At 45.5% G+C, this 27185-nt stretch overlaps 1 protein-coding gene across 2 annotated transcripts in view; it reads left to right on the forward strand.

Moving 5' to 3' along the window:
- KIF6 (kinesin family member 6) overlaps window positions 1-27185 on the forward strand; it is a 407764-nt gene that overhangs the window by 157570 nt on the left and 223009 nt on the right. For both annotated transcript variants that reach the window (XM_066361424.1, XM_066361425.1), the window contains exon 10: window positions 61-164. In XM_066361424.1, the coding sequence (XP_066217521.1) occupies window positions 61-164 (104 nt within the window). The remainder of the gene's footprint in view (window positions 1-60; window positions 165-27185) is intronic.

A 27185-nucleotide genomic window follows, 5' to 3' on the forward strand; every position in this document is an offset into this window, starting at 1 on the left:
CTGTCACCGAGTTCCCCTTCATGAGGAGCTGACACTCCCTCTCCGCCTCACCCTCCGTAGATGATCGCGCGCCTGCAGAAGGAGATCCAGCAGCTGAGGGATGAGCTGGCCGTGGTCACCGGGGAGCCGAGGACGGAGGCGCTCACGGAAGCAGAGCTCCTGCAGTAAGCCCGCAGACTCTTTCTCTTCTCCTTTCACAGTAAAAGTGTGTGTTAAGGTCTTTGTTGGCCCTTCCCTCGGAGCGTGGAAGTCTCCCGGGATGGTCTGAAATTGCGCTCAGGCGCCGGGGTAAGAGTGGCGGCTTCCCCTGAGAGGCCGGCTCGGGGCTGGCAGCGTTTCTGTCACCTCAGCACTGAGGAAGTCAAGCACAGAGCCCGGAGAAGGCGGAAACGTCCCTCTCGTGCCAGCTGAAGAACAGGGACTGTACCATAGCCATGCAGTTTTAAAACGCGTCCACCAACCACTGAAGCTGTGGGCCTTGGGTCTGAAGGGGATTCAAGAAACGTCCTTTGTATCAGACACCATTTCTGCTGCACCAAAGTGAGCTCTCTGCTTCCGTGAACAGATGGCCCATGTGTTCTAGTCCAAACACTCGAAGTGGGAATGAAAGCAGCTATTCAGGGCTCTATACGAGGGTGGCACCGTCCAGAGCCTTCAGGGGTGTGGCCAGATGGCCGGCCGGGGCGCGGTGTGGCTTTCTCGTGGTTTCTGAGCTGCTTATAGAGAAAGCATTTGCACGGTGATAATAATGAACCAGGCTCAGAAGGCGGTGCTAGTTTTTGTTTCCAAATAAGAAATTGAGCTGCACAAGATCTTCCTGACGGTGTATGGCCGTTTCACCTAACCCTCCCTCCACAGAGAAAATGGTCAATGATAGAGATGATAAAAATATTTTCCTCAGACTTATTTCATGGCTGCCCGTGGAGGTGGGTCTAGAGCCAAGTTCCCTGTTATGCACTAAGCTTTTCCTCCTCTGGATAACATGTCCTGATTCTAGAACACTATTTAATAATATGAGAGGTTCCTAAGGCTTTTCTCACGAAACTGCTTCATGGCATGTATGCAACTAAGCTGAAATATATTGCCAAAATTCACATTTAAAAAATAACCTCGGGGTCTGGCCAGGAAGATAAAATCATCCTAGCCCTTTCCACAAAAGGAATTTATTAGAGAGAAACATATTGTACAGGAGATGGTATCGTGGACTCGGTGTGGCGCCCAGAGATCGGGACAGCAGGAGCTCCGACAGCCCTGGGACCAGAGGGGCAGTGGTGGAAGGTGCGACCCCAGTGCCTGAGGGCCAGCAGGAGCTGGACCCCGCCGAGCGCTGCCCGCTGCAAGCCGGGCACCCACGAGCCACGGGTGCCTCCGTGAGAGACATCATCCCGGCGGGAGCCCGGGCCTCTCCCCCCTCTCCCTCCCATTCTTCCCCCAGTGCCTCCCATTGGCCAAACTGACCCGAAGCCAGCTCTTAAAGGAGTCAGGGAATGTAGTTTACAAGAGCAAAAAGGGAAATGACCAGCATACAAATAAGTGACCGGGTTTTTCTGATTCCTGTGTATCCTGCAGGTGGCTTAGCAGGCTCCGTTTAAGGGTAAAAGTCTGAATGTGTTGGTTGTTCAAGATGTCAGACTGAGGAAGTGTAGGTTCCGGCGCCCTGCGCTGCACTGAGTCTGGGAGTGATAGAATGGGTATAAAAACTTCTGCATCTCTAGCCACCCCCAGAACAAGAAGTAAGTTTCTCAAGGGACTAGAGGTTTGAAAGAATTACTGGGAGACGGAAAGCTGGGCTTGAGATGGGCAAGAGAACAGGACAGACCACGACAGAGATGCCGCACCAGGGAGGCTGCAGGTCTGAAAGGAGGCCGTGGCAGCCGGGCAGGGCGGGAGCCGCCGGCGAGGGGGAGGCTGTCGCGGCTGGAGCAGTTTGTCCTGTGAGCTCTGAGCTCTCCTTTCCTTCTCCATCCAGAGTTTAGGTTCCCGGTCAGGATGGAGAAAGAGGACAGGGCCTCAGGTAGCTGATGGTGGCCAGGACAAAGAGGGACCTCATAAGATCTGGACACCAGCTGCTGTCCTCAGCTCTGCCCGTCCCCCATTCTCACTGGAAAAAGTAAGGAGCCAGGACACGCACAGGTGCTTCGGCCCCCTGTCCACCCCTGGCTGTCCAGGCTGAGCCAGCCGAGGGTCCGGGAAGGATGAGCTCACATCGGGACTGGCTAGGATTGTGAGGACTGCCAACGTGGGGAATGACAAGAACAGGAAGATGGCAGCCTGGACGGCATCAGAGCTGCACTCCACAGCAAGAGAGATTAATGTCTTTAAAGCTATAAAAGACAAAACAACAACAGGATCTTGATTTTTCTATTTTTTATCGAGAGACAGGGAGGCAGGGAGACTCCTGCATGTGCCCTGACCAGGATTCACCCGGCAACCCCCATCTGGGGCCACTGCTCCTTTGTTCAGCAACTGAGCTATTTTAGTGCCTGAGGCAAGGCCAGAAGCCATCCTCAGTGCCCTCAGTGCCCGGGGCCAACCTGCTCATTCAAGCCATGGCTGTGGGTGGGGAGAAGCAGATGTTTGCTTCTCCTGTGTGCCCTGACCTGGAATCAAACCTGGGACTTTCACATGCCAGGTGGACGCTCTACCACTTAGCCAACCAGCTATGACCAGGATCTTTATAAAACAGAATCAAGAGATCTTGGAAATTAATAAAAATTAATTATTGCCATTGAGAACTAAATAGATGGGTCAACAGTAGAATGAAGAAAATGAAGGACAAATTGGTGAACTAAGACGATCAGACCAAGGGATTCCTTCAAAATATAAGGTAAAAGCAGAAAGAGAAAGTTTAAAAAAAAGGATCGCAGAGAATAGCTCTATATTTACCAAAATCTAACAAATAGGAGTTTGAAGAGGAGAAACAGAGGTAATGCAGTCAAGGCAAGAGTTAAAGAAGTAATAGTTAGGACTGTCTTAGAACTAACGAAAGGACATAAGACTTCAGAATGAAAGGGTCTGTGTGTGCTCAGCAATATAATAATACAGAAAAAATTTAGAGCCTTAAAATATAGAAAAGAATCCCAAAAGTTATCAGCGAAGAAAAATGTTATTAATAATCAACAATCTGATTAACAGTTGACCTGTCAACAACAACTCTGGAAACAGGAACTTTTCTAGTGCTGAAAAACAAAACCCCCAAAAAAAGGCTTTGAACGGAAGTGTTTGTGTCTAGCCAAAGTAGTATTCAAATGTATGTACAGATTAAATAAAGGCATTTTTCAGACATAAAGACTTTCGGACAGAAAGATTACCACTCTAAAGTCTCTCTTGAAAGACACTACCATAAATGATACTTTCACACACACACATAAAAATGTATAAAGTGTAAGAAACACTGAGCAAATTTTGGTATATCTTCTTTATAATACATTGTATCTTTTACTAACTTGTCATTTATTATATAAACATGTTTCCATTTAAAAGTTACTGACAATAATTGAATGCCATGCAAGGGAGTTTGGGGGGTAGAATGCAGAGAAATAAAGTTGTGACAACAGATTTAGAATACTGAAGCACTCTTAGTTTGTGAATTGCTTTCCCTTAATCCATAGCTAACAAATGTCAACTGGAACAGTTTCTGCATAGAATCTGTACGGTTGCCATTAGTTTTTCTGGGCAATTCATTCATTCACTCGTTCATTCCTTCATTCATTAAACATTTGTTGTTCATCTAGTATTCACAAAAATCTATGCAAGACCCTGAGAAGAACACAGCGATGACCTGGACCCAGCTCTCAAGGGGTTCACAATTTAGTGGCAGTAATAGCTATAAGCACAAGTAATTATGATGCAATATGTGTGTTATGAAAGATATAAATAAAACATAAGATTGCAGAGATAGTGATGATTAATTCTGAGCTCAGAAGCCATGTAAAATTAGTTTGTGTGCATACAAGTAAACTTCAACAGTTCCCAATGAAATGACTTTCCTGCTCTCAAGATAACCATATAGCATTGCTTTTGTTAATGATTTCTAGTCCGTGGTTAGGGGAGTGTTGCAGTCTGCACCCTCCCCCACCCCTCGCCAAAGCAAAGCGCGGGGTCTCACGTGCCAATCCGTGGACTTCCATGCTTGTTCAAACCGACAGTGAGGATGGTTCAGATAATAGGGGTTTGGTTACTGTTTTTGTTGTACTGTTGTAGTTAGGTTTTGCCATAATTACCTAGACTGAATGTTGAGGCTACTTAAAATTCATCAGATTTAAGAGTCCTTTATCATCCAGAAGTAAAAGAGAGAAATTAAAATCTGCCCGAGTGTGGCAGTGCTGTTCCCTGTCATTAGACTGTGCTACTCCGTCTTCTGGGGCTGCAGCACCTGTGCTCAGCAATGTGAATCAGCTTCAGTCCCCTCCTTGTGCCCGGACTCCCAGGGGGCAAGGACGAGAGGGCGTGGCGGTGCTGGAGAGAGGCGGGGCGGGGGGGCGTGGCAGGACAGGACGCAGGGCAGAAACGTGCTGACTTGGGTCTGCTTCTCCGTGCACTGATTCCCAGGCTGATGCCGGCCAGCGTGGCGTAAGGACATTCCTGTCAGGGACTCTGGGAAGGATGTCAGAAAGCAGGTATTTATGGATAATGTGTTCTGTGGTGTAGGCATCAGACAGTTCGGAGATGTTGGTTAACATCTAGCCCTATCAAAAGTTTTTGAACGATTTCCCAACATTGCAGTTCTTAATGTCAATATTTGGTGCGTTGACTCGGATGCCTCGTTTGAAGATTTCAGAAGTCGGCCTCCAGTTATTGTGATGTTTTTAGTTTACACGTCTCTCTTTTTATTTGCCCGTGTAAATTTGAAAGGAGACAGCTGGATGAAGTCTGTACAGTCAAGTTAATGTTTATATAGAGTTTCTTGGGCGAATATTTAATTCCGACAGACTCTCTAAACACATACCTCTTTCTTCCTCTGGTAAAAAGAAAAACACAAAAACACAAAACTGTTAGCTGTCTGGCTAAGATGGAAACACCTATCCTGGCCCAAGTGTACGTGACTAGAATGTTCGGGAATATTCGCAGCACAGCAACGTCTGTGATGGAATTCAGTTGGAGTTCATGGGCTCAGGTTCGCCGAAAGCGAACTTCCAAACCTCTGCATCATATTCTTCTCTTTTTTTCCCTCAATTTGATTGAAATATAATTGACCTATATAATGTTACCTTTAAGGTGTACGACGTGATGATTTTAATAATATCCATATATATTGTGAAATGATTCTCGCAGTGAGCTTTGTTACCACACCCATCACCTCACCCAGTTACCTTTGCGTGTGTGGGGGTGCACATGCATGTGGTATGAACATTTAAGATCTACTTTCTTTTGCAGCTTCAAGCGTACAATTCTGTACTGTTAGCTGCAGTCACCAGGCTGTAGACCCTGAGAAAGTATTCACCGTCCAACGGGGAGCTGGTGCCCTGTGACTTCCATTTCCTTATCTTCCTCACCCTTAGTCCCTGCCAACTGCCAACCTAATCTTTGTTTCTCAACCTTTTTTATTTTCGAGGTTAATATCAACTTTATTAAATATTATCTCATGCTTTAATAAACAGGCACATATAGTTTTTTTAAATTTATTTTTTAACTTACTGTGTTGACATGGATTCAAGTGTACAAATCAATGTAACACCATCTACATGCTGCATTATCCGCCCCCACGCCCCCTACAAAGTCTCTTTCCCCCCCTTTGCCCTCCTCTGCCCGCCGCCCCCTCTTCTCCCCCAGTCCCTGCTGCCCTGTTGTCTGTATAGATGTGTGATGTATGGATGTTTTTGGCTAATCCCTTTACCTTCTTTGATCCAGTTCCCTCTCCTCCTTCCCTCTGACAGATGTCCATCTGTTTCCTGTGACCCCATCTCTGTTTCTATTTTATTCCTCAGTTTATTGTCTTCATTAGATTCCAGATATAGGTGAGGTCATAGGGTACTTGTTTTTTTCTGACTAGCTGATTTCACTCAGCATAATACTCTCTAGGCCCAGCCTGACCAGGTGGTGGTGCAGTGGATAGAGCATTGGCCTGGGACACTGAGGACCCAGGTTTGAAACTCTGAGATTGCCAGCTTGAGCATGGGCTCACCAGCTTGAGTGTAGGGTCGCCAGCTTGAGCATGGGATCATTGACCTGACCCTATGGTTGCTAACGTGAGCCCAAAGGTCACTGGCTTGAAGTCCAAGGTTGCTGACTTGAGCCCAAGGTCACTGTTTAAACAAGGTCAATGACTGGAGCAAGGGGTCACTGACTCAGCTGGGCCCCCCCTTGTCAAAGCACATATGAGAAAGCAATCAGTGAACAACTAAGGAGCCATGATTATGAGTTGATGCTTCTCACCTCTCTCTCTCCTGTCTGTCTGTTCCTCTCTGTCACCCCCCCGTCTCTCTCTCTCTCTCTCTCTCTCTCATTAAAAATAATGATAATAATAATCTCTAGGTCCATTTATGCTGTCACTGAAGGAAAATTTTCTTCTTTTTTTACAACCATTCCATTGTGTAAATATACCACATATTCTTTATTTTACACATATGAGTTCATACAGTATTTGTTTTTGCCTTATTTCTGTTTAATTTTGCAAATCAATTAATCTTTCAACCTGAATGTTTTGAGCACCTCGTAGATGCTAATCATTTTAATAGGTACTTTAGGGGGATTCAGGAATATAAAATACAGAAGCTAATTCCAAGAAGTTACCATTTTATTGGGGAAGTAATACATATACACAATGCACTCATTTATACCCACATATATATGTATACTTAAAACAGAAAGCGAGACTATATTAGCGGAAAGAGGAAATGGACATTGAGAACTGCAAAACCTTACCTCCAGTTAGTTCTAATGCTGCTCACACCAGTTTTGAAATGGTTCTCTAGACCTGTTTCCCTGTGTGGACGGTGAGCGAATTGGACTACATGCTCTCTGTGCACCCTTTCAGCTCTGTGCTTTTCAACCAAATAGCAGCAGTTGGTTACACATGGTTTCATACGTTATTGACTCATCATCTATGAAACTCAGAAACTCAGTCATTATGTCGGAGCTCAGATGGGGGAAGTCATGGCAGACGGCACCCACTGAGCAAGCTAAATAAGCCTTAAAGGATGTCAAGAAGGAGAGGGTACCGTTCCGAGATGAAGGGGCCATGTAAATGGTGGTGCTGAGAGGGAGTGAGCGTGGTGTGGGGCGGACAGAACCCAGCAGGAGACCGGTGTGGGGCCCGCAGGGAAGGGGCACTGCCAGCCAGGATCTGGATTGACGTTGGCCCGGCAGGAGCCTGGGGTTCTTATGGAAGTACTGAAGAGCAGAACGAGGCAGGTAAACGGTGACTTCATCGTGGGCTGTGAATACCGTAAGACAGGAGCTACTACGTTATTTAATGGTGGCTAGGAAGCAGTGCGACTTAAGAGCATTGCAATTCACTCACTTATTCAATGATGTTTCTTGCGCACTCTCTTTATGCTTGGCTGTGTCCTCGGTGCTCCACCACAGGCATGAACGGAACAAAGGCCTCGCCCTCGGGGAGCTGTGTTCTCAGGGGGAGAGAGATAGTACACAGCATCAGTACCGAAGATGCACTTCAGAGAGCAGAAGGTGCCAGGAGAGAAATAAAACAGGGGGTGCAATTCTTACAGGGAGACCATGAAAGAACTTACACGGTGAAGATGCTGTGCAGCTGCTACCAGAAATAGAGTCAGCAGGAGTGGGAAAGCAGGAATGAATCACAATCAGGTTTGGAGTGACGCTGAGAGGGAAGGCTCCGTATCAGCAGTGAGAGGACGAGACAAACGCTAGAGACGTTGTTGGGGGAGAATCAACAGAAGTGATGGCTGCAGATATAAAAGAGACAAAGAAGGAGGATAGTAAATAGGAAAAGCTCAAGACTTAAAACAGCTTATCAGGGAGTGAAAAAAATTTGGAAAAAGCAGTTGGTTGAGAATAAGAAATGTTCACATAACAACACAATGAAAGCATATACAAGATACAGGTTGAATTCCGGAACTTTAAAGGAAGGTTGAAGCTGGAGCTCTGAATCTTGGACTGACATACTGGGTTGATATAATACTGAAATCAAGTGCAAAAGTCAGCTCAGAAATTCTCTGATCTGATTTGTAATCAGGATCCACACAAGTGCATCTCCCTTTATTCAAACTTACTGCAGAAAGCATGCCAACTGAATTTATCTTTTTACTTAGCTTACCATCCTCATTCCCTCCCTTTGTGTCTATTTATATCTACACGATTAAATATTCCCTTCATTGAATATATTTCAATGGGGAAAACAACTCGTTTTCTTTTTATAACTCAGTATTACTAGTAAACAATGTAGAAAGATCAGACATTAAAAGGATAACAGGAGAATATTATGAATGACTTAGAACAATATATTTGATAAATTTGACAGATTTTTAAAAGACGCAAACTACAAAACTCCCTCAAGATAACCTGAATAGTCCTATATCTACATATGCAAATGACCTTGTTGTAAAAGTCTTCCAACAAAGAAAATTCAAGGCCAGATAGCATCACAGAAATGCTGCCACACATTTAAGGCATGAATAATACCAATTCAACACAAACTTTTCCAGGAAACAGAGAAGGAAGGAACAATTTCCAACTCATTTATAAGGTCAGTGTTGTCTTAATATCAAAGGCAGACAAATATAAGAAAAAAAAAAACTACAAACCAACATCACTTGTAAATAAAAATATTTAATGAAGTATTTGCAAATTGAGTTCAACAAATATAAAGAAGATAATAAATCATGGGACTTATCCCAGGAATGCAAGATGGGTTTAACATCCAAAAATCAGTTCAGCATATCAACAAACTAAACAACGAGAAAAAAAAACCCATTTGATCATCTCAGAGTCAAAGTATTTGACAAAATTCAACTTATACTCATGGTCAAAACTCTGCAAAATAGAAATAGAAGGGAACTTTCACACCTTCTCCTCATCATCATAATAAGGGATCTAGTTAATGCAATAAGGCAAGAAAAATAAAATATATAAAGAATAAGAAAAGGAAATAAAACTGTCTTTATTCACAGACAACATGATGGTCTATACAGAAAACACCAAGGAATCCACAAAAAAAAGGATACTAGACTTAATAAAAGAGGTTAACAAAGTTGTAGATACAAGGTCAGTATGTAAACTTGACTGTACTTCTATATATCAATACTAACAGTGAACAATTGGAACTTGAAATAAAATGCCAGTATAATGTACAATAACATAAAAAAAACCCATAAAACACCTAAGGATAATTCTAACAAAGTACAGTGTGTCCGTAAAGTCATGGTGCACTTTTGACCAGTCACAGGAAAGCAACAAAAGATGATAGAAATGTGAAATCTGCACCAAATAAAAGGAAAACTCTCCTAGTTTTATATCTATTCAGTGCAGTTCGATGTGGGCTCACGCACAGATTTTTTAGGGCTCCTTAGGTAGCTATCCTGTATAGCCTCTACAGACTCATCACTGACTGATGGCCTACCAGAACGGGGTTTCTCCACCAAACTGCCAGTTTCCTTCAACTGCTTATCCCACCGTGTAATGTTATTCCTATGTGGTGGCGCTTCGTTTATAAACGCGCCAATATTCACGTTGCACTTTGGTCACGGATTCAAATTTAGCGAGCCACAGAACACACTGAACTTTCCTCTGTACCGCCCACATCTCCACTGGCATGGCCGTGGGCTGCTCCGCTGTATACATGGTGTTACATCATCATCTGCACATGCGCACTTGCTGCCACATCATCCTACAGAAACTGGGAGGGTTTTCCTTTTATTTGGTGCAGATTTCACATTTCTATCATCTTTTGTTGCTTTCCTGTGACCGGTCAAAAGTACACCATGACTTTACGGACACACTGTATATGCAAGATTTATGTGCTAAAAACTATAAAACATTGAAGAAAATATCAAAGAACATTTAAACAAGTAGAGAGATACCATATTCATGGATAGGGCCATTTAATACTTAGATAAAAGTTCTCCCAAAGTTGACCTGTACATTTAATGCAAATGTACATTTAAGCCCAGTTAAAATTCCAGCAGGCTTTTGTATATATGTGAAAATTGACAAGCTGCTTCTGAAATTCACAGAAATGAAGCAGAACTTGAATAGATAAAACAATTTTTGTACAAAAATAACAACCTATACCTTACACTATCTACAAACTTATTTAAAATGAATCTTAGACCCAAATGTAAAACCTAAAATATGAAACTTCAAAAAATAAAAAGATAAGAGAAAGCCTTTGTGACTTTGAGTTAGGCAAAAATTTTGTAGGACATTAAAAGCACTAACCATAAAAGAAAAAATGGTAAACTGGACTTCATTAAAATTTAGTGTTTGTTCTCTGAAATATACTGTGAAGAATATATTAAAAAAATGCTAACTTGAAAAAAAACATTTTCAAAAACATGTATCTAACAAAGGACCTGTATCCAGAATATTTTTTAAATTATCACAATTTAATAATAAGAAAACATACAATAAAATGGACAAAATATTAGGACTGATACTATATCATGATAAACAGAGGGCAAGTGAGGACATGAAAACGCAACATCATTAGTCATTAGGGAAATCAAATTATAACCTTAGCAAGATAATACTATACAATTATTGGAATAGCTTTTTAAAACGAACAGTAACAAATACTAGTGAGGTTGAGAAGCTGGAACTCCCATACATTGCTGATGGGGATGTAACCTGCTATGTCCCTTTGGATGAACTATTTTTCAGTTTCTGACAACATTAAACATAACACCATAAATTGCGGGCAATTCCATTACTAGGTAATTATCTATGAGAAATGAAAACATATGCCCACCAAAGGCTTCTGCATGAATATTTACAGCAGCTTTACTTGTAATCTCCCAGAGTTGGAAACAGCCTAAACCAGGGATTGGCTAAGCAAAGTTGTGGTTTAGCTAAACAATTAAATCTTACTTAGCAATAAAAATAGCATGAACTATTGATACATTCAGCTACTTTGAATGACTCTCAGAAGTGTTATGATAAGTAACAGAAGCCAGACACAGAAGGCCACATAGTTTATGATTCCATCTATATGACATTCTGTGAAAGGCAAAAGTAATGTATAGGAGTAGAAACCAGTTTAGTGGTGGCCAAGGTTGCTGGTGGGGGGTGGGGGGGTGGGGGAGGAATGCTTATAATGGAGCAAGAGGGACTTGTTTAGGGTGATTGAAATATTCTGTCTTGATTTTAGTGATGGTTATAAAACTGTACACGTTTGTCAAAATTCATAGTAATACACAACTAGAAAGGGTGAATTGAAAATATTACTATCCGTAAATTTAATCTCAAGTCACCTGACATTTTTTGGACAAAAAAAAAAAAAATCTGTATGATAAAAGATAACATAAAGTTAAAAGACCAGTAATTATACAAACCAGAGCCAAATAAAACAAAACTGCACAGGGAGGAATTTCACTTTTTCTGTCGTTAGTTAATAATAGCAACTTGTCTTTGACCGCAAGCCCCTCAGTGCACAGAAACGTATCTTTTTACAATTAATCGCTCCGTGCAGGAGTTGAGAACTCCCTCATTCCCTGCGCTGCCCCCAAACCTACATTCCAACCCACATCAGCGGCCACCCTCTCCTTCCTTCCCATCGCTGCGGAGTGTGGCCCGTCGCCTGGTTAGAGCTGGCCTCACCAGCTACTCTCAATCCCAGCTCCTTCTGACATGTCAGGAGCCTCAACTATCCTTCTACTTTTTTTTTTTTAATTTATTTTCATCTTCTCCTTCTTTGCTGGACATTTTTTTTAAAATTAGTATTTGAAAGGGCTCAAGTTTTCCCCGTATTTAAATCCCAAATACTCCCCCTTGACCCACCGTCCCCCACCACCTGCTGTCCGTATTCCTCTCCTTGAAGCCTCGCTGCTCCCAGAAGTCGCCTTCCCTCGAGGTCTCCGCCCCTCCCTCCACTCACTTCTCAACACGCCCCCGTCTGGTGGTGCCCGTCACACTGGCCCCTCCCTCCACTCACTTCTCAACACGCCCCCGTCTGGTGGTGCCCGTCACACTGGCCCCTCCCTCCACTCACTTCTTAGCACGCCCCCGTCTGGCTGGTGCCCGGCACACTGCAGTGCTGTTACAGTTACTGGTGGCCTTGCAGTGGGTGGATTTAGTGGACTTCTTTCAGGCCTCGTCTTCCTGACCCCTCAGCAGCACGCGGCATTCTTACTGACCCCTGTCCATCGAAACGTTCTCCTCTCCCGTCTTTCCATCTCCGCCTGCCCCCTGGCTCCGTGGGCCAGTCCCCTTCCTTTACGTTGGCATTCCTTCAGGCACTGTCCCCGGGCCCCTTCCTCCTCTCGCACTATCCTTTTTCCTAGACGAGCTCCTCAACGCCCTCCCTCCAGGTGCCATCCAGATGCTGGTGACACATACTTGTGTTACTTGCCTGTGTCTGTTCTCTGAACGCCATACTTGTTGGGTCGCCTGCCTGCCTCACAGCTGGTCGTGAGCTCAATGTCCCGCGGACTGAATTCTCCTCCAGCTTTCCCCAGATCCGGTCCTTCGGTGACTTTGCAAGCCCTGTGAGTTGCCCAGACTTGACACGTTGACGTCACCCCTGTTTCTCTTCTTGTTCTCGTGCCCCTCAGCCCAACCCACGTGGACATTCTGTTGACTCCGTCTTGAAAACGTGTCCCGGATTGGACTGCTCCACCACGACCCGCCCCCCTGGCCCAGCCTCAGTCACCTGTCCTCCCGCTCCTCACGGGGTCATGCTGGAGCTCCCAGAATCCACTTTGTCCCAATACTCTCTGTGCAGCTAGAGTATTCCTTTCTAAAAAGGGATTCTCATGATTTCACTCTCTTCCTAAAACTCTTCAGTGCCTTTTAACTTCACCTGGTTTGGGGGGAAAGACCAGAGTTTTTTATGTGGCCCATAACTGTCTGTCTGGTCGGGTCCTTCTCTGTGTTTTCAGCCACATTTCGCATTCCGGTCCCCTCTTCCCCTTCACCTGAGCATGACTGGCCTTTCAGTTACTTAAATGTTGCATGCTGCCTCTCATCCTGAGGCCTTTGCACATGCTATTGCTCCTGACTTCTGAGTGGGGTGATTTGTGACACACAACACACACACACACACACACACACACATGCCTTGTTTTCATTGCTCTATTCATCCTTCAAACCTTAGTTTACATTGTTGTTCCTCAAAGCCACCTGCTCTGACACGCCACCCTAACTAAATCATGACTGCGCTACACATTTTTATCTCTTCCGTGCCTTGTCTTAGTTTAGAGCACTTATCTCCAGTTATAACCCTGCGCCTGTGGCCTTGCTTGGCTGTCATCTGTGTCCTCGGCCATGCTCCCCGGCCGGCGAGGGCCAGAGCCGTGTCTGCTCCCGGTGAAACAGCACAGCACCTTTTCTCATGTCATTCTGTGGCATGGAATCAAAGGGCAGCAGTGAGTATTAGTGCAGCAGAGATGATGCACGTTGCGTTCCAAGCCCAGAGGGAAAACCTTGAGAGGTGTTTGACCGGCTCACGAGCATGTCATCACACAATTTAAGGTACTAAGCTATTGGAACCCATCCAAGCAGGCAGGTGTGACCGTAAGTAAACAAATCATTCCGCGTGGGGCACTGGCCAGGGCAGCCTCTGTCCCTGCTCCTTAGGGGTGCTCGGGCCCTGTGGCTCCACCCACTGCTCCTGTCGGGGATAACACGTCCTCCCAGGCCCAAACAGAGGGAAAGCGGGGGGCTGTGCTGGAGGTGACCCTCAGACCCTGAAACCATTTGCAAAACGGAGGGAGTGCCTTCACTTTCCATCCTTGGGGCTTTGCTCTGTATCTGGACTTATTTGGAAATCATTATCTGATGGGATTTCTTCTTTTATTCTTCATAAAATTAAATAATTCAAGACTAAATATAGTTTCAAGGTAAAACCGAACATTATGTTCTCAGACTCGCAAACACGGAATTTGTTTCAAAAGGACATATATCTGTACTAATAGAAATTTTCATTGACATCCACACTTTTATTTAAATGCAAATAAATATGCCTAAAGGAAGAGTCCTGAATCCTCATTTTCCTACCAAATAAATCTCGCTTTGTGATGAAACTCATTTACACCTTTATTCATTCTTTCTAATGAAAAGCACTGATTGAATACTGGGCACACACCAGGTCAGGCCCTGGGTTAGGAGCTGGAGAGCTCAGAGACAAACCAGAGGTCCGGCAGAAGTTTAGCAGTGGGAGAGAGAGGCCAGGTGACCAGAGAGAGCACTTCTCAGTGGTAGATAGAGGTGCTGTAACAGACACCAGGGTGCAGGACAGGGACCCGGGTGTTTTGCAAAGGGCAGGAGGAACAGGGAGGAAAGACTTTATAGAGGAAGTGACGTAAAGAAAACCATCAGGGCTTTCACCCCCTTTAAAGTAAGCATTTCCATCATATTTAACTTGCAGTTCAATTTTTTTTATTAGACTAGGCTAATAAAAGTTTAATGGGGTTCAGTTTCTCAATATGTTTGAACTGGATTAGGACCATAAAACACATTTCAACTACAGGTGTAGTGGCTCTCTTGAACCTAAAATTTTCTTTTAAGATTTTGTTTATCACCTGACCAGGTGGTGGCGCAGTGGATAGAGCATCGGACTGGGATACAGAGGACCCAGGGTCGAGACCCCGAGGTCGCCAGCTTGAGCACGGGCTCCTCGGGTTTGAGCAAAAGCTCACCAGCTTGAACCCAAGGTCACTGGTTCCAGCCAGGGCTTACTCGGTCTGCTGAAGGCCCACGGTCAAGGCACATATGAGAAAGCAATCAATGAACAACTAAGCTGTCGCAACGAAAAAATGATGATTGATGCTTCTCATCTCTCTTCATTCCTGTCTGTCTGTCCCTGTCTATCCCTCTCTCTGACTCTTTCTCTATTCCTGTAAAAAAAAAAGAAAAAAAAAGATTTTGTTTATTCATTTTAGAGGGAAGAGAGAGAGAGAGAAGGGGGAAAGAGCAGGAAACATCAACTCCCATTTGTGCCTTGACCAGGCAAGCCCAGGATTTCAACCCGGTGACCTCAGCGTTCCAGGTCAACGCTTTATCCAATGCACCACCACAGGTCAGGTTTGAACCTAAAATTTGATTATTTCTTCCAAAAAGTATGGGACAGAACAATTAAAATCAAGACCATCCCATATAATTTGAGACGGATCATCACGATAATTATAAATCTCGTAATGTGACCCTCGGGCTACTTTAGAAATGAAATGAAGCCAACAAACAAGTAAATAAATACCCTGCAGTATTCGAGTGAATAGCATCCTAGTGAGAACTCGATGCCGGGCCAGTCAGTTAGGGAGAGTTTCCTGTTACTACGTACTTCATTTTGGATCAACAATGCTTGATCCTTTTTACATTCAGTTTATTGTCACTGGCCTCCCAAAATGGTTTTATTTGTCAAACTACTATTAAGAATATGTTTCAGAATTACAACATGCTGTGACTATGGCAGGCTGAGCCCTCCTGACTGTCCCCTGGAAGTGTCTTCTATGAGGGGTCCATGTCAGCAAACCAGGCTCCACGGGGGTGTGAGATGGGGCTGGAGAGAGAGACAGAGAGAGAAAGAGAGAGAGAGAGAGAGAGAGAGAGATGGGGCTACGGTGTAGAGCAGGGGTCGGGAACCTTTTTGGCTGAGAGAGCATGAACGCCACATATTTTAAAATGTAATTCCATGGGAGCCATACAATGACTCGTGTACATTACGCATTATCCAATAAAAATTTGGTGTTGTCCCGGAGGACAGCTGTGATTGGCTCCAGTCACCCGCAACCATGAATATGAGTGGTAGGAAATGAAGGGATTGTAATACATGAGAATGTTTTTTATATATATATATATATTTTTTTATATTTATATACTTTATATAAATATAAAAATGTAAAAATTTATTTATATATATATATATATATATATATATATTGTATTCTTCTGAAGCTGGAAACGGGGAGAGACAGTCAGACTCCCGCATGCACCCGACCGGGATCCACCCGGCACGCCCACCAGGGGGCAACGCTCTGCCCACTAGGGGGCGATGCTCTGCCCCTCCGGGGCGTCGCTCTGTTGCGACCAGAGCCACTCTAGCGCCTGGGGCAGAGGCCAAGGAGCCATCCCCAGCGCCCGGGCCATCTTTGCTCCAATGGAGCCTTGGCTGCGGGAGGGGAAGAGAGAGACAGAGAGGAAGGAGAGGGGGAGGGGTGGAGAAGCAGATGGGCGCTTCTCCTGTGTGCCCTGGCCGGGAATCAAACCCGGGACTCCTGCACGCCAGGCCGACGCTCTACTGCTGAGCCAACTGGCCAGGGCCGAGAATGTTTTATATTTTTAACGTTATTATTTTTTTAATTAAAGATTTGTCTGCGAGCCAGATACAGCCTTCAAAAGAGCCACACCTGGATCACGAGCCATAGGTTCCCGACCCCTGGTGTAGAGAGACAGATAGAGAGAGAGGAGTTTGGAGAGAGAATAAAAGAGAGGCGTCCTATGCACGAGTCTGAACAATCTTGAAAGTTAAAATATGAATGAATTCTGTCCTACACCAAACTGCTTATTAAAAAGGGAAAAATGACAAGAACATGGGGCCTAACGACTTGTCATTGTGGGTGAAATTGTGCCAGGGACCACGATAATGACTATCCCCTCACACTCTAGAACCTGATCCCATGACCGGCAGAGACCCCATATGGCCCGGCCCCTGGCCATCTCTGGGGCCTCATGCTCTCTCATGCCTCCCCTCGGTCACCCTGGTCTTCTCACCACCCTCCGCCACAACATTCTTCATTCAGATGTCACAGTGCTAGGAAGACCTCCCCAGGCCACCTTATCTAAAATACTCCTTCCCATGTCACTCTAGGCCCTGTATGCTACGTTGGTTTTCTTCATAGCAGCAACATTGTATTTGATGTTTGTCTGTTGTCTGTCTGTCTCTGCTTTGCGAGGGAGCATCCTTGGGACAGGGACCCTGTGCTATGTCCCATCATGCCCCTGTCACCAAGAAAAGTGCTTGGCTCACTGTAGACCCTCACTGTGTGAATTAGTGAGCCCTCTGCCAGGGCCTCAGTTTCTGCTCTGCTTCTTTCAGGCGCCATTCATCCGTTATCTCCAGGACCTGCCCTCAGATCCGCCCGGGGGTTGGGCATCATCGGGAGCCCTCAGAACCAGCCTCCGCTGATGGAGAGCACTTCCCGACATCCAGACTCGGTGCGCACCAGTCTGCCAGCCGCCATAGGCCTTGCGAATATCACCTTATGAGTGAGAATGGCTGGGACATGAACCTGAAATAGTCAGAATTTTGCCCACAATTATTTTCTGAACTCTGCCCAGAGTCACTGAGATGAGTCAGAGAAGGTATGAATGGACTGAGAGTCAAGAGACCTGAATTCTAACCTTGACTCTCCTGGTCTAAGGTGATGCATTATCTTCAAATGATCACTCCACCTCAACCTTCTAATCTTAGCTGCGTGACCATGGGCAAGTCACACTGTCTCTGTGTTTCCTTTACTCACGTCTTGTGGGACAGCGGTGCTCCTGCCCACTCACAGGGCTGTTGTGAGGACTGAGGAAGTATCTCAGGCTCTGCACTAAGCACAGACATTCTTACTATTTCTCTATTATTTCCTTGATTCCACTGAGGAGTCTGCTCACTCAGACAGATCTTTGGTCAGTCTTCTCTACTAGAACAAAAGGGTAAACTCTGTTTTACTGTCTGTTTTATAAAAACTTTATTTAGAAAATTAAATTTAACAGGGTAACGTTGATCAATAAGAGTACAAAGGTTTCAGGTAAACATTTCTGTAGCATTTGAGCTGTTGATTATGTTGTGTACCCATCACCCAAAGTCAAATCATTTTCTGTCACTATATATTTGTCCCTCTTTACTCCTTTCTCCCCACCCCTCTCGGAGGCCCCCTCCCCATGGTAACCACTTATTGGCTCTTTTTAGACTATACACACATAACACATTCATGCACTAAAAGAGTACTGAAAGAAAACCACAAAAAATGTTATTGGAATTACAAGTGTTTTTTTTAATAATTATTATTATTTTGCGGTTTATTCTTTTAGGTTTTTTAAAACATAAATATATTTTCTATAATTTCTACAGAAAATTAAAGATTATTTCTAAATGAAAGACAACCTACTGAATAGAACATATTCACAAAAGATGCATCTGCTCAGGGATTAATATCCAAAATGTATAAAGAACTTATAAAACGCAAGACCAAAAATCCAATTAAAACATGGGCAAAGGACCCGAATAGACACTTTTCCAAAGAGGTAATACAGATGGCCAATAGACATATGAAAAGATGCTCATTGTCACTAATCATCAGAGAAATGCGAATTAAAACCACAATGAGATACCACCTCACACCTGCCAGAATGTCTGTTATCAATAAATCTGCAAGTGTTGTCGAGGATGTGGAGAAAAGGAAACCCTTGTGCACTGCTGGTGGGAATGCAGACAGTGCAGCCACTGTGGGAAGCAGTAGGGAGGTTCCTTAAAAAATTAAAAATGGAACTGCTTTATGACCCAGCAATTCCACTTCTAGGAATATATCTGAAGAGACCCGAAACACAAATTTGAAAGCATATATGCACCCCTGTATTCACTGCAGTGTTAATTACAATATTCAAGATCTGGAAACAGCCCAAGTGCCCATCAGTAGATGAGTGGATAAAAAAGCTTTAGTACATTTACACAATGGAATACTGTTGAGCCATAAAAAAAGAAGGAAATCTTACCTTTTGCGACAGACAATAAGAATGAACCCAGAGCGTATTATGCTAAGCGAAATAAGCCAGTCAGAGAAAGACAAATACCATACGATTTCACTTATGTGGAATTGAATGAATAAAATACACTATCAAACAAAATCGAAACAGACCCATAGATACTGAGAACAGACTGACAGCTGTCAGAGGGGCGGGTGTTGTGGGGCTGGGTGGAAAAGGTGAGCGGAGTAAGCAAAGAAAAAAACAACGAACTCCTAGACACAGTCAACAGCATGGTGACTACCAGCAGGAGAGGGGTTGTGGAGGTAGGAGAGGGTAAAGGGGACGAATGGTGATGGAAGGAGACGTGACTTGGGGTGGGGAACACACCATACAAACAACAGCATGGTGACTACCAGGAGGAGAGGGGCTGTGGAGGTAGGAGAGGGTAAAGGGGACGAATGGTGAGGGAAGGAGACGTGACTTGGGGTGGGGAACACACCATACAAACAACAGCATGGTGACTACCAGGAGGAAAGGGGTTGTGGAGGTAGGAGAGGGTAAAGGGGACGAATGGTGAGGGAAGGAGACGTGACTTGGGGTGGGGAACACACCATACAAACAACAGCATGGTGACTACCAGGAGGAAAGGGGTTGTGGAGGTAGGAGAGGGTAAAGGGGACGAATGGTGAGGGAAGGAGACGTGACTTGGGGTGGGGAACACACCATACAAACAACAGCATGGTGACTACCAGGAGGAAAGGGGTTGTGGAGGTAGGAGAGGGTAAAGGGGATGAATGGTGAGGGAAGGAGACGTGACTTGGAGTGGGGAACACACCATACAACACACCGATGATGTGTTCTAGAATTGTACACCTGAAACCTATATAATTTTATTAACCAATGTCACCATTTTATTTAATTCAATAAAATTGTTAAGAGGTGATTTCTAAATGAATTAATATCACTTGCCAATTTTACACCTCCAAGTGGCAGGATAAAATTGTTTCACTTAATTAATGGACAGCAGGAAAAAATGCCTTTCTCTGTTAAGTCGACACTAAATTTCCTAGCTGAGTCAAATGCAAACATTCTCCCTCGGCGGGTAACAAATGATTGCGCAACCTGCATCGTTGGTTCTGAGGTCTGCATGGATCTGCCTCTGGACTTTCAACTTTATTTTTATAGTTACTATTTGTATCATTCTTTGTATGTTTGTGCTATAATGTTGTATACAATTAATCAGCTGCTTCAGAGCAGTGTTTTTATTACACAGTTGATATAAGACTGTATGTTTAATTGGATAAATAAAACAAAAATTCTAAATTTCCAGAATGGAATGTCCGTAAAATGCTTCCAAACTGGAGTTGTTTGCGATGCATCTTACTGCCCACTTCTTTAACCATCACAGAGCTCTGCACACTCCCCGAGTGAGAAAACTTGGCTGAAATCTAAGGTCTTTGGAAATTTAAAGATAAAGGGAACTGATGCATAAATAAAATAAGTTTAAAACCAGAACCTTTGTAAATATGTGTATGCATGTTTACATGACTTACTATACCTAAGTGTATGAGGATGATGTGCTCATTGTAAAAATTCTAAAAAAATGCAGACAGACATGAGGAAGAAAAAAACGTGTGTATGTCCGTGCCCGTATCGAGTGCATGAGAGATATGCCCAAAGTAAAAGGCCAACAGTTTTTCCTTGATGTCAGGGAAGGCTTTATCCCCCCTGACTCTGCAGGTGACTTAGAATCGTTCCATCCGACGTGAAGCTGGCCGGCCAGCCCCTGCTCGCTCCTCCACCCAGTTCAGGACTCCGCCAGGTGCAATTCTCTCCATCTCTCTGCAGAAGCTTGATATGAACATTCTGTATTAATACCTCAATACTTCCTCCGGTTACTTTCCCGTTTTTTTTGTTTGTTTGTTTGTTTGTTTTTTGCATTTTTCTGAAGCTGGAAACAGGGAGAGACAGTCAGACAGACTCCCGCATGCGCCCGACCGGGATCCACCCGGCACGCCCACCAGGGGCGACGCTCTGCCCACCAGGGGGCGATGCTCTGCCCATCCTGGGTGTCGCCATATTGCGACCAGAGCCACTCTAGCGCCTGAGGCAGAGGCCACAGAGCCATCCCCAGCGCCCGGGCCATCTTTGCTCCAATGGAGCCTTGGCTGCGGGAGGGGAAGAGAGAGACAGAGAGGAAGGCGCGGCAGAGGGGTGGAGAAGCAAATGGGCTCTTCTCCTGTGTGCCCTGGCCGGGAATCGAACCCGGGTCCTCTGCACACTAGGCCGACGCTCTACCGCTGAGCCAACCAGCCAGGGCTCGTTGTTCTTTTGAAATCTCCACTTTCTTTTTTCTTTCAAATGCCGGACATGTCCACAAAGCCTTCGGTTTTCCATCTGCTGCATTTAGCATTTCAACATCTGTAAACAGTGTACTGAAAATACACAAACAGAAAATTATTAGTGAACATCTTAAAATCCTACAAATGGGCAAGAGGGAGTAGGTTGAGGTTTTTTTCTTGTTACAGAGAAGGTTTTTGTTTGATTCCTTATTTGGGCGGGTGGGGGGGGGTAACATGTTGAATGACCTTAGAACTTAGCCTTTGGGTATATCTTCTAATTTATCTTTAAAATAATTTTTTTTTTTACTTTTAGAGAGGAGAGAGAGTGAGAGAGAGAGAGAAAGAGAGAAGGGGGAGGGAGGAGCAGAAAGCATCAACTCCCATATGTGTCTTGACCAGGCAAGCCCAGGGTTTGGAACCGGCGACCTCAGCATTCCAGGTCAACGCTTTATCCACTGCGCCACCACAGGTCAAGCGAATTTATCTCATTTGCTTACAAATCCATGGGCTAAAGAGAGTTCAGAGAGAACAGCTTGTTTTCCCTTTATCCCCCAAGGCGTGGGAGAGGAGGTGTGGAGATTTTCCCTTCTATTTCATGCCTGAGTCTCCCCAAAAACTGACATTCAGACCCTGGGGACTTACTTCTCAGTCTCTGAGTATGAGTAAGCTCTACTCAGCACTGTGAGGGGACAATGGCGCCTGCTCAGAAGGAACTATGTGAGGAGAGTGGCATCTGCTTTTGAAAAAAAAATTAAAGATTAAGATAAAATGGGCAGTAAAAACCAGGAAGGTAAAGGTCTTCATGAAAGATTAGTTAATTAACCAAATCACTGTCTGTATAGATCATGCATTTTAATAAAATGCAAAAAGAAAAAGAAAAAAGAAAAAAAAAAGAACCCTGGTCTAAGAATTACCATATTTCCCCATGTATAAGATGCACTATTTAAAAAAAAAAAAAATTGGGGGTCTCAAAACTGGGTGCATCTCATACAGCGGTTGTAGATTTTTTTTTTTACCTGCATTTCCCGCTTTTTCGCGCCTGTTTTTGCGCTCATTGTTGAAGACAGGGACTCGTCATCAGACACAGATGAGGACAAGCTAATGGATGGGAGTTCTGACAGTGATGAGGAGTTGTATGAATTTTATGATGAATAGAAGTTGCGTTCAGTAACTTTATGTAATACATTTTTCCCCAAATTTCGGGCCCAAAATTAAGGTGCATCATACACGTGGGGAAATACGGTATTTATACACAGTATCAGAGCAAACTGAAGGACTTCCAGAAACGTTACTGAGTTACATGGACACCCACCCCCAGACATTCAGGGAAGGATCCAAGAACTTGTGAGAAAGTCCAAAGCTTTTTTGCTAGTAAAGAATTTCAGTGCAGGACATCCCGGTGCCGATTAACTTAAGGCCCCCATGTTGAACCAGGACAATGCGTCAGTCACGGGGCTATGAGCTGGTGGTCATCTTTGTATCCAGCTAAACAGTGGGGACAATTCCACTTCTTTTTCATTTTACACCTGTCCAAAAGTGGTAGTTTGACAGACCCTTTTTTTTTTCGCACCACATAGTAGAAAATGATCCCCAAATAGTATGTACATCTGAGTTCACAGTATAGATTCAGCTCCTGACTGAGACACAACAAAATGAAAGGTCAGGTGCCTCCGGCACGTGCCCCACTTCCTCCTCTAGCTGACCCGGCTGGGTGTCCGGAGCCCTTCTCCCGGGCACTCCCCGGCTCCCCTGGAAGGGCCCTGCTTTCCTGCCACCTGTCTACCCTTAGAGGCTAGTGGCAGCGTCCCCCCACCCCCAGGACAATGCTGCCCCGACTGGCCCACAGACAGCCCGTCCTACATAACTCCAGCCCCAAGCTCTCAGGAGCTAAGCTCGGTGATGACTCAGACTGGGCATCTTTATACCCTTTATACCCTGTATCTCTGGGCGTTCACTGTTCTCACTCCCATCCTCCCAGCCCAGTTTGCTGGTGGTTCTCCCTGTGTTTATTATTAACGGAGCATACCGACGATGACTTTTGCCACAGCCTCCAAAACGCGTCATCATTAATGTCAAAGCAGCTACTGCCTGACGTCTAATGTCTTGCGCTTACAGGGCAGAACTCAGCTTTCTCCCTGTTCGTGAGCCCGCCTCCTGCCATTGGTGCTTTCCGACCGCTGTCTTCATGGGGGTGGGCTTTCCAGACCGTCAGCCAGCAGGTGCTGGATTCTGACTTCCTGTCTCATCTGAAACCCCAGGTTGAAATTAACAACCTCATGTTTCCTCTTCCTTCTGCGTCTCTCTTTTTCTCGTCCCCTGTCTGATAGCTGTGACTTTTCCTGTATGTTCGGAAGAAGAAAGCAACCAAAGGTGTTGACTATCTAAGAAACACAAATTAAAACAAGATGTCATTTTTTTTTTCCAGTCTTGTTGGCAAAGCCCGAGAGGGGTGATGGTGGCCTATGTCGGCGAGCCCTCAGCCTGCAGGTGGTAAGGCAGGGCGGGGGGGGGGGGCAGCAGACAGGGCCGTGCTGGCCCGAGGGCCGAGCAGACCCCACGGGCTGTTTCTAGCTCATTCCCCATGCTGGACAGCTCGGGGAAGCATTTGCGCAGACTTCTCACATGGCTCTGCTTTTCGGCTCAGGAATTTAACTTCTACAGATCTGTCCTGAAGGACACGAAGATATATGGATGAAGGCATTCATCATCCCCTTTATAATAAGAGAATCGGGTTATGATCTAGTCACTTGGGAATATGCCGCAGCAAATGTCAATGTCAATGAAAACCTGTATGTATAGACACCGACCTAGGAACTATGTATTTTATTACTTTTATAACAAAAATGCATCTGCATGTGTGCGCATATGCACCCCCACGTACATACACTTACAAACCAGTCTGGAAGGATACCCATCAAAATGTTCATGGTATTATTTTGAGGTTCCCGTACTGGAATAAATTTCTTATTCTGTACTTTCTAAACTTTTTGCGTGATACAGGCGGAAAGTTAACGATGAGACAAAATAAAGATTTAAAAACACGTTAAAAGATACAGTAAGTTCACTCATCACATTTTCCATAAGTTATAATCAAATCACTCAGCAAACATGTCGTAATAACGATGATAAAAATAAATACCATTTATTGAGCATTTGCCAATAGGCATTGCATTACATTTTTTTGATAGACATAGTCGAATAAAAAAAAATTCCACAATAACGTCCCGAGGCAAACAGCACCGAGCAGCCAGCCGGGATGCAGAGTCAGGATTTGCATTCCGCTTGGGGCGTCTCTGGAGCCGTTTTTTCCTGGTCCCTGAGGTTCGCAGGATGACCAGGATGACGTAAACCTGAATCCTGCCTCGAAGGCGTCGGCGGGGCAGCGCGGACCAGAAGCCGCGTTCCGCGTTGGCTCGATTTTTCTGTCTTGCTCGTTTTCAGAAACTAAGGTCTGTCTGGAATTGGGATTTTCTTCGCCCTGGCTCACCCTCTCCGACGATGCCGGTGCAGAAAGGGTTTTAGGGACGTCCGATAAGAGACAAGGAAGGGGCTCGTGGGGGGAATGTGTCCTCCTCTCCATCCTGAGGGATTGGCTTCTGAGCGAGACAGAGAACAGGACCGTACGGTCAACATCCACCCACTGCGGCTGGCCCGTTTTCGGTGGGCTCGAAGTATATTCACCAGCGCTTGTTTTCCTGTGAGACAGTTTATGTAGAAGCAACCACAGCTGATAAAACTCAAGAGTTCAGGCCAGGAAAGAAATTCCTCACAGTTCAAGTAATCATGGGGCCACTAACCTCTGAGGTATTTACTAAGAAACAGGGCCAGATCCTAATTATTATTATTTAGCCACGATTTGGGTCAAATGATTAACTTGTCCAAAGTTCATTCATTCCCTCATTGGTCCTTGTTATCAGCCAAAGAGGGAGAACGGAAATGGGTGGGATTTTTGTTTTGTTTTGTTTGAGTGGGTATCGCTGATTTCACAGAAACACGTTCTCACGTGGCTTCCGTTGGGGTCACCTGCTGCCGACCTCGTAAACACAGGACATCACCTGGCTCTGGGAGGACCCTCTGGTGGCCCCATCCTGCCCGTGGCTTCCCCAGGCACCCGTCCAGGGGTCGAGCAGAGCCTGCCTTCCTCCTGAGCGGAGCTGGGCTGTGACCCTCCTGAGCGCTGGTTGCGTTTCCTCACCGAGTTCGGAGAGCGAAGGCGGCTCAGAATTTCTTTCTGAAAGGCTGGTGTTTGATGTCTGCGTCCTAGCATTGTCAGTGTTCTTTTCTGGAAAGAGAAAAAAAACAAAACAAAACCCTAGTTTATGACTTACACTCGCTTTTGTAAATATTCCTCGTAAAGAATATATAGTTATAAAGGTTTGTAATAACTTACTGTGTGGGTCTAGGTTCAGCTGTGGGTCCTCACCTAGGATTCTGATTCCGGCCGAGGTACTTTATCTTCCATGGTTCTGGTTCTGGTTCTGCCTTGTCCCCTGGTTCCAGTGAGCAGCCCTCTGCATCCCCACCGGCCCTGCCGCCTGGTTTGAATGCCGGTCTGTATTTTTGCCCTAGAAGCAATGTATCCGCTGGGTCCCTCCCTAAGTGACCCCGGTCAGCCTTTTAAAAGTCAGTCACACAGCCACGAGAATGTACGCAGTAGGGTTTTCACTGCTTGGCTATTTCGGTTCCCGTTTGCTGCTGCTCCGATCCGTTCAAAGGGTGGACATTTTGGAGAGTCAGATTTGAATCAGAAAATGCGCAAGCAGCGACTTGTGCAGAATGTCCCCTAAAAAGGTTGCTTCCCTCGGAGGCACACAAAGCCTGTTGTCCTCGGCCCACGGCAGGGCATCCAGCTAGACGGGGCGCTCGGTGCTGGGATGGCAGGGTGAGGGGTGCAAAGATGAATCAGCGGCATTCTGGCTTTAGGGAGGTTCCGCCTTGTAAAGGAGACAAGGACATGAATATCACCTAAGGCAGCAGTTCTCAACCTGTGGGTCGCGACCCCGGCGGGTCGGGTCGCGACCCACAGGTTGAGAACCGCTGACCTAAGGTAACAAGTGGTGCCCGAACAGGAGAAGTGCGGGGTCGCTGGAGGCTGCAGAGGTCACGTTTGAGCGGGATCTGGGGCGACGTTCCGCAGACCCGTCCACTGAGAACCACTGAGAAGAGCCAAGTTAACGCAGGGAGGACATTTCAGCTAGAGGGAGGGAACAGTAGGACCGAAGCCATAGTCTGACTTCCTTACCTCATAGATTCCTAAAGGGATCCGGGAAGCGAGGTGACTTTCAGAAGGTCTCTACCAGGTTGGATTTGTTCCTGAGAACATCAGCCTTCACACATTCTGCGCCGCCCCCCCCCCTCCCCACCGGGGGCTCTAAACTGTCTTCCAGCTCTCCGAATTTTTTGCTTTAAAATCAAGTTGCAAATGGAGCGTATTATTGGTGGGGAAACGCCTGGGCACTGTGGGCAATGCCTGCAGGACCTGTTTATTTTCTCAGAAAAAGCCATGGACAAGGCCTCTTTGGCCGTCCTTACTGCTGGCGAGCGGGCTAGTAACCGGCCACAGTGGTCAGGTCCCCCCTGGTGTCTGGGTCCGCCCAGCCCAACACGGTGCACCCACCGGCCAGCTTGGAACTGGAAAGCCGACCGACACAGTCTTCCTGCCTTTCCGCTTGGGGTGGCCAGGGTTAGCAACAGAAATGTAGGACACGCCCTTGGGTCTGAACTGAACGCGAACCACAAATAATTTTCTAGCGTGTCCGCCCGATGGAATATGCGTACCCCTATTTCCTTCCCGTTTCACGGGGTCAGTCTTTATGTCATTTGCATAATTTCCGTAAGCAGTTCTGCCTTGCACACCATTCATTGATAGCTGCATCTACCCCTTTTTATTTTTAAGGACCGTTGCACACCAGCTCAGAGCTATTTACAGACCGAGAGCCCGGGGAAGTGCAGGCGGAGAGGCTGGGACGTGCCCTTCTCATCTCTTCTGTCCCCGACACCTGTTTCGCGGAAGGCAGGCAGCAGCCGCTACCCGGACAG

This window comes from Saccopteryx leptura, chromosome 1 (genome assembly GCF_036850995.1).
Source record: "Saccopteryx leptura isolate mSacLep1 chromosome 1, mSacLep1_pri_phased_curated, whole genome shotgun sequence".
NCBI lineage: Eukaryota > Metazoa > Chordata > Mammalia > Chiroptera > Emballonuridae > Saccopteryx > Saccopteryx leptura.